This window comes from Bos indicus x Bos taurus, chromosome 14 (assembly GCF_003369695.1).
Source record: "Bos indicus x Bos taurus breed Angus x Brahman F1 hybrid chromosome 14, Bos_hybrid_MaternalHap_v2.0, whole genome shotgun sequence".
In the NCBI taxonomy this organism is placed as follows: Eukaryota; Metazoa; Chordata; class Mammalia; order Artiodactyla; family Bovidae; genus Bos; species Bos indicus x Bos taurus.
The window spans coordinates 81,921,380-81,929,106 of NC_040089.1; the positions used below are offsets into that span (position 1 = coordinate 81,921,380).

At 45.1% G+C, this 7,727-nt stretch overlaps 1 protein-coding gene across 4 annotated transcripts in view; it reads left to right on the plus strand.

Moving 5' to 3' along the window:
* COL14A1 (collagen type XIV alpha 1 chain) overlaps window positions 1–2,328 on the plus strand; it is a 233,441-nt gene extending 231,113 nt beyond the window's left edge. Inside the window, exons 48-49 of one of the 4 annotated variants that reach the window (XR_003514529.1) lie at window positions 1,486–1,624; window positions 1,953–2,328. Coding sequence is in view for 2 of the 4 variants with exons in the window: in XM_027561687.1 (XP_027417488.1) it covers window positions 1,486–1,565 (80 nt within the window). In the remaining 2 variants the exon portion in view is untranslated. Of the gene's footprint in view, window positions 1–682 lie in introns of all 4 variants that reach the window. The other 3 variants (XR_003514530.1, XM_027561688.1, XM_027561687.1) reach the window with 3 other exon arrangements.
* Window positions 2,329–7,727: the final 5,399 nt, after the last annotated feature.

Consider the following 7,727-nt stretch of genomic DNA (forward strand, 5'->3'; position numbering starts at 1 on the left):
AATTGCTCACTACCTTTGAAATTATCCAGAGGTCTCTTCTGTGAAGTGCAAATTAATGTAGAGGTTACCTCTTGAGGGGAAATTTAAATTAATGCCACATCTATGTCTTCCTTGCTTCCAGATGGCCTCTGACCTCATATATGATCATTGAGGGACATATCTGACAATTCTCTGGGGCCTCTCTGTGTTACTTCTGTGGTATGGCCATAATGTCCTATTAAATTTTACTCTTGTTTTGGGGACACCTCAAACTTAGAACTTTCCCCGTAATTAGGAGAGACCTGGAGATTCTGTTGGGTGACATCCTTCCCACCACATGCATTTTAAATGACCAGGGATTATTTTAAGAAGCAAAAGTGGCCGGCCACACTGTCCTTGCCTCTTATTAACTACTGGACTGAGATCCTGAAAAAATTGTGCTTCCTAAAAACATCTGTGGTCTCCATGCTAGAGGGTTGTATAACGGGACATTTTCCAACACAGTCACTCTTGGAAGTATCAAGAGAGAGGTTCAGAAATTGCTTTGGGGCAATAAACCTATTAGCCCATGAATTGAAGTTTTCTGTTTTAGAAGAAACTTAACCTTATTTCCCAGAGGGACTGATCAGAGTTTTGCTGATGTGTTTTTCTCTGTTCGTCTCTTCCCTCCCCGTTCTCTCAAACTTTCCTGTCTCTCATTAAGATCTGGTCCCTTACAATGATTACCAGCACTGACATGGAACTCTTCCACTCTGATTCCATTGGCCTGGGCAATTGGCTGCAGACACAGAACTGTCCTGCTGACCACGACCACCCAGCCCTGCCCCTGCCCACGGGCACTCCTCTCCCCTGCCCACCTGCTTCCCCACCTGCCCACCCTCTCATCTCCTGCCCTCCCTGCTCCAAACACTTAACCACGATAAGACTGGAATTTAACCAAGTCATTTGTCAGTTGTCATAAAAACCGACTGCTCCGTACCAGCCTGGGTGAGGGTGTAAGTGTGGCTGCCGAGAGTTACCCCAGACCTCCCCAGGTGGAGCCCAGGAGTAGCCACTGCCGGGTGCCTTCTCCTCGTCCCGTCTCACGCACATCGCTGGGCGTCTTTCTTCCTGACCCCCTGCTGTCCGCTCCTCCTCTGATCGCCCACCTCTGCCTCCGCCTCCTGTCCCCGGTGTTGGACTTCTAACATGAGACTGATTTTTAAAATTTATTTTTCTTTCGTCACTCTGCTGATATTCGGGTTTTCTTTTGTAAATAAAACATGTCATATTTAAGCAGTTTGGCTAACCATTTCTGCGGTGTACCTTCTTTTACTAACCATCTGAAACCTCCTGGAAAAGGTGCGCACAGCCCGGTGGATGCAGGGTGCTCTCACTTTCTACCCAAGCAGGATATCTCTGTACTTTAGAGACCAAACCTATGCCTCTGCGGATCCAAAGGAGGGGAGGACATCAATTTGTGGCTCCTGGGTTCTGTCAAGCCCCCACCCCACTCTCCCCCTCTAGCTCCCCATCCTGACCAGCCAGAGTTCACCCCTGTCCAGGATGAGCTGGAGGCCATGGAGCTGTGGGGCTCTGGGATCTGACAGTCTCAGCGGAGCTCGGAGGCCCGACCGCGAAGGCGCGTGAGGCGACTGACCATGTGGTTTGTATGCTTCCTCTGGGGGCTTGTTGCATCAGCCTGCGTCTCCTGTTTGGACACCGTTAATGTTATTGTTATATTAACAGAAAAGCGTGTTAAAAAGAAGCTCCTTAATTCGTACACCACAGGACTGATTTCTGCTTGTTGCTTTAATGGTGTCCTCAGAGAAAGATTGGCTCTAACGTTGAATTCTGGAATCCTTTTTGCGTTGGGTGATCGCGAGTCCTAAAGTGCAACAAGACAGAAATGTCTGTATTTGAGGGAAATGGGGCCCCAGAACAGGAGTTCAAAGGGATTCAAAGATGATGTCATGTATCCTTATCCCCTCTAGGAATGACCTTGATGAAAAGAGAAAAAGGGACATGATTGGAGAAACTACCTCTTGCTTAATTAATTGATCTAACTCTGAGATCACTTGGTGACCAGCTTCACTGGTATCCAAGAATATGTGTTAGAATCTGGCCTTTCTGAATCTGGCAACTGTGACACTAGATTCGGTTCTTTTCAGTGGCTTTTGGCATGTAACCTAATGACTTCCCACCGACTCTGATACAAAGAGTTCCAATTTTGATGAACAGTTGATCCAGCAGTATGTTCCAGAGCTTGCCCTCCGTAACCACATGGATTACTTTGTACATACAGATGTGTTTTTGCAAACCTATTTCCAATCTTTTTTAAATAAGCAAATAAAATTTTGAAACAATGTACATATGTTGATTCTTTTTATTTTATTCCGTTTCTGTATGTCACCTTAAGCTCGTGTAGTCTGGGCTGAGGTTTAACCAGAAAAGCGACAGCAGCCTTCCTTTGGATGCGCATTCACGCTTTCATTCATTCAGAGTGTGAATGAACGGAAAAAAACGCTTTAACAGAAAAAAAGCAATTGTCTTGAGCCTAAGCGACTGGCAGAATTCTGTTATTCATTTATAACCCACCAGACAGCAATGACTGTGAAAATGTAAGACTGATGCTAAATAAATGTTTGCCTGAAGAACTTGTCTTTTGGGCTTAAGAAAAACCTTTAAAACTCTAGGAAACAAAGAGGAAATGAGGTTGAATCTCATGGATTCTCATTCTAAACTATAATTTGCCTTTTGCTCATAAAGGAAAACACGTGTTATTGTTTAGTCACTAACTCTTTGGGACCCCATGGACTGAAGCCTGCCAGGCTCCTCTGTCCGTGGGATTTCCAGGCAAGAATCCTGGAGTGGGTTGCCATTTCCTTTTCCAGGGGATCTTCCCAGCCCAGGGATCGAATCCAGGTCTCCCGCATTAGCAGGTGGATTCTTCACCACGAGTCACCAGGGAGAGCCATGCTTGAAGAAGATCTGGGTTCTATTAATTGTTGTTGAAAATAGAAATTTGAAAGAGAACCATAAACTGAATGTATGTTCCTTTTTCTCTGTGGCATCTAGTAACAGGTAATTGCCAAAAGTCGGGACAGGGTCTTTTATCAGCAGAAGCTGTATTCTTCCTGGATCAGCAGTGTCTCTTGAACTTCTTTGAAGTTCACACAGCTTGGTTTAAGACCTTTTCATCTAAAATATTCAAACAAAAAGGTCTACATGTTGCCTTTGGGGATCCAACTAATATATATATGTATTTTGGTGCCTGTGCGGGAGATGAAAGCAGACAGTGAGCAGGTGACGAACAGCGGTTCCCTGTTGGTTACGACATGCGTCCACACACACAAAGCAGGGCCGATGAGAAGGAGAGTTTGCACAAGATTAGATGACCTGACCCAGAATCACCTGAGAGAACTCCCAAGTGAGTGGGCTGTGTCATCAGTCACTTCATTCCTTTTATCTCAGATTTCTTGGCCTTAAGCAAGTGAGGAGAGAGAGGATATTCTGTATGCCTTGCTGTTTGGCCCTTGGAAATGCAGACTACTGTGTCACTCAGGAGACACTCAAAGTTTGATACAAACGGTGGAAGATCGAGCACTGGAGGTTCTGGTCCATTCACGTCGTTCTTGGATTGTGCGAATAAACCTGGCTTTGACTTTACTTGGTGACCTACATTTGTTTACTTGAGTTATGGGAACATTTCATTAGTTTGGAATTTGTCATCAGTTGGACCCTGTTCATGAGATTTTTATTGAGTGAAATGTTCATAATAAAAGGTGTAATTCAAGGTCAAGATTTTTATGTTTACAACACTTTGCCTTATAATAAAAGCTGATTCTGAAGTGCATTTTTATTGACTTACCTATTTTGGCAGAAATATACTGATATATTAACTTATACTTTATATAATTTCTGAAAGTAACCATTTCATAAAAGGACATAAAACTCTTCAGAGTTTTAATCACTTTGGTTAGAAACTCCTGATTTCTAGAATTACAGACTTGGGACAGAGTGATCGAAGAGTTCAGTTTAGGAGATAATTCAGTGTGAGTTGAAGCTAGGGAGAGCAATCTGTGTGTGTGTGTATGTGTGTATGAGCGCTCAGCTGTGTCTGACTCTTTGTGACCCTATAAATTGTAGCCCACCAGGCTCCTCTGTCCATGGAATTTTCCAGGCAAGAATCCTGGATTGAGTCGCCGTGTCCCCCTCCAGGGGAACTCCCCAAACCAGGGATTGATTGAACCACTGTCTCCTGCATTGCAGGTGGGTTCTTTTGTGCGGAACCACCTGGGAAGCCCCCAGTTATTCCGTAAAAACATTTAATTTCCAACTTCTCTCAACTGTCTCAAAGAAGTGCTTGTAGTCATACTCACTCTTTGAAATCAGACCAGGCTCCTCCTCCTGTGTGAAGCCTTCCCTGAGCCCCCCCACCACCAGCTGGATAACCTCCATAGCTGTGCTCCTGCCGTCCCTGCTGTTTGGTTTGCTCTTTAAGCTCCGTGCTCCCCGGGTACTTGTGTGCACTCCTTAGGGGCTGTCAGAGTGCCCACAGTGCGCTTAGCACTTGACCCCTGTGCGGAGGATCTCTGTAGAGTCACCCCACGCTAGCGCATGCGGTTTGTAATCCGAGTCAAACCCTGCGCTGCGTCTACAGTGGGAGGAGTGGCTTTGCTCTCACTATGAGCCGGAACATTTGGGAGACAGCAGTGATGCCCAGGAATGACTAATCAGCTCCTTAGAAGCTTGCAAATCAAATCTGGTAAGTTTTTGGAATGTGAGGAAGAGGTGTTTAAACAGAAATAGAGTCACAGATGTAGAAAACAAATGCGTGGTCCCAGGGGGAACCCTAGGGAGAGGGGTGAATTGGGAGATCGGGACGGACACACACACGCTACTGTATGTACAACAGGCAGCTGACAAGGACCACGGCGCCGGGAACTCTACTTAATGCTCTGTAATGAGCTACATGGGGAATGAATCTAAACAAGAAGCGTGGGTGTGTGTATAACGGTTCACTCTGCTGTACCCCCGAAACCACAACATTGTAAGCCAACTATATTCCAATAAAAATTAGAACAAGCAGAGAGTTACACACTTTGTGCATTTTAAGTGACTTAAAGGAAGTCTTCCATCTTCAAATTTTAGAAATATGCAAAAACATCTATTTCTGCTTTGTTGACTATGCCAAAGCCTTTGACTGTGTGGATCACAATAAACTGTGGAAAATTCTGAAAGAGATGGGAATACCAGACCACCTGACCTGCCTCTTGAGAAACCTCTAGCAGGTCAGGAAGCAACAGTTAGAACTGGACATGGAACAACAGACTGGTTCCAAATAGGAAAAGGAGTTCGTCAAGGCTGTATACTGTCACCCTGCTTATTCAACTTCTATGCAGAGAACATCATGAGAAACGCTGAGCTGGAAGAAGCACAAGCTGGAATCAAGATTGCCAGGAGAAATATCAACAATGTCAGATATGCAGATGACACCACCCTTATGGCAGAAAGTGAAGAGGAACTAAAAAGCCTCTTGATGAAAGTAAAAGAGGAGAGTGGAAAAAGTTGGCTTAAAGCTCAACATTCAGAAAACGAAGATGATGGCATCTGGTCCCATCACTTCATGGGAAATAGATGGGGAAACAGTGTCAGACTTTATTTTTTTGGGCTCCAAAATCACTGCAGATGGTGACTGCAGCCATGAAATTAAAAGACGCTTACTCCTTGGAAGGAAAGTTATGACCAACCTAGATAGCATATTCAAAAAGCAGAGATATTACTTTGCCAAGAAAGGTCCGTCTAGTCAAAGCCATGGTTTTTCCAGTGGTCATGCATGGATGTGAGAGTTGGACTGTGAAGAAAGCTGAGTGCCGAAGAACTGATGCTTTTGAACTGTGGTGTTGGAGGAGACTCTTGAGAGTCCCTTGGACTGCAAGGAGATCCAACCAGTCCATCCTAAAGGAGGCCAGTTCTGGGTGTTCATTGGAAGGACTGATGCTGAGGTTGAAACTCCAATACTTTGGCCATCTCATGCGAAGAGTTGACTCATTGGAAAAGACTTGATGCTGGGAGGGATTGGGGGCAAGAGGAGAAGGGGATGACAGAGGATGAAATGGCTAGATGGCATCACTGACTCGATGCACTTGAGTTTGGGTGAACTCTGGGAGTTTGTGATGGACAGGGAGGCCTGGCATGCTGCGATTCATGGGATTGCAAAAAGTCGGACACAACTGAGCGACTGAACCGAACTGAATAAGGGCTTATAATAAGTAAATAAACCTTGTGTTTCTGTAAATGTATCCATGTGTTCATGTACTTTTCCATCTCTGGGCATCCATCCATCCATCAGACTTTTAATTAGTATCTGCCATGGGTTCAGAATTCCACGGACAGAAGAGCCTGGTGGGCTACAGTCCATGGGGTCGGGAAGAGTTGGACGTCACTTCACTGGGGGTTCAGCCATGTGTTATAGTGGAGGCAGAGCAAAGGGAAGCTTGCTGGTGTAGGTTGCTTTAAGCTGAAGCAAGTAAAGTCATTTGTACAAGGCTGGAAGATCTATCACATGATAAAATGTTCAGATTTCTGCCTGAAGGCAGTAGGAAGTCAGGGGGGTCTTTAAGGAGGTAAGTGACCTGAGGGCTTCTTACGTGAAGGCAGTTTTATGTGGTGTATAAGACAGGCTGGTGTGGGGAAAGAGCAAGAAGGAGAAAGACGTTCAAGGACAACCTCCCACGTACTAGCCTCTGTTCTGGATATATTAGGTTGACTTGCACAAGCTAGCTTAAGTATTCCCTTTTTACAAATGATCAAACGCACTAAGTAGAATGTCCAGGGTGACACACGTCCCTGGAAGGGACAAAGGAAGGATTCTCACGGGTTTGTTCCCCTGGCTCACGGCCGCTCCTTAGTGGGTTTCTCATAACCTGAATGGACTTTCTGGCCAGCCCAATACATCCATCCTGCGATGCCTGGCACAGGGGTTCAGATGACAGGGCTGGCCCGCGGTGACACAGGAGTGAGGGGAGCGGCTTTAACTGCTGAAGGAGAAGTCTGCGGGCAGGGTCTGATGACCGATGGCAGGAGGCTGGGTGATGACAGAAGGGAAGAACGGCTTTACGACAGCAAGTCTGGAAGGTTGAGGGAATAGGAATTTCACTGAGTGAGACAGAGACTTGAGGAGGAAAGGAGAGTGATTTTAGAACGGCAAGTTGGTTTGAGGTGTTTCTGCTTTTCTGGGAGTACAGTGTTAACAGCAGATAGTAACTCAAGGAGATTGAGACGGGTGGGGAGTGATGCTGGACGACTCACTCAGACCGTGACAGCCGTCAGGACTGAGTCCCCGTGGGCCCGTCCCCATAAGAAGGGCTGTGCAAATGCAGAGTGGACGTTTCCAAGGACTGAACCAAAATATTTGGTTTAAAAAATAACTTTTTGCTCTGATTTGATGTAGCGTTGGAAACACTGATGCAAATGGCCCATTTGTGCTAAACAAGCTCAGAGCTTAGACACTTCTTTGTCACAAAGTTCTGGTTATTCTACACTCTCTAGAATAACTATCCTTAACAAAAGTTAACTGCATGAATATATTTGCAACAGTTTTACATTATTTATCAGACTGCATAATTGTTTTAGAAGTTTGGCTGACACAAGATGCTTCAGTCTTGATAAAATTAAAAAAGCAAGTTGCAGACCAATATTACAATATTTACCTACTATTCTGTTCTATCCACATTGAAAATTGTGACGAGTCAACTCCAGACACT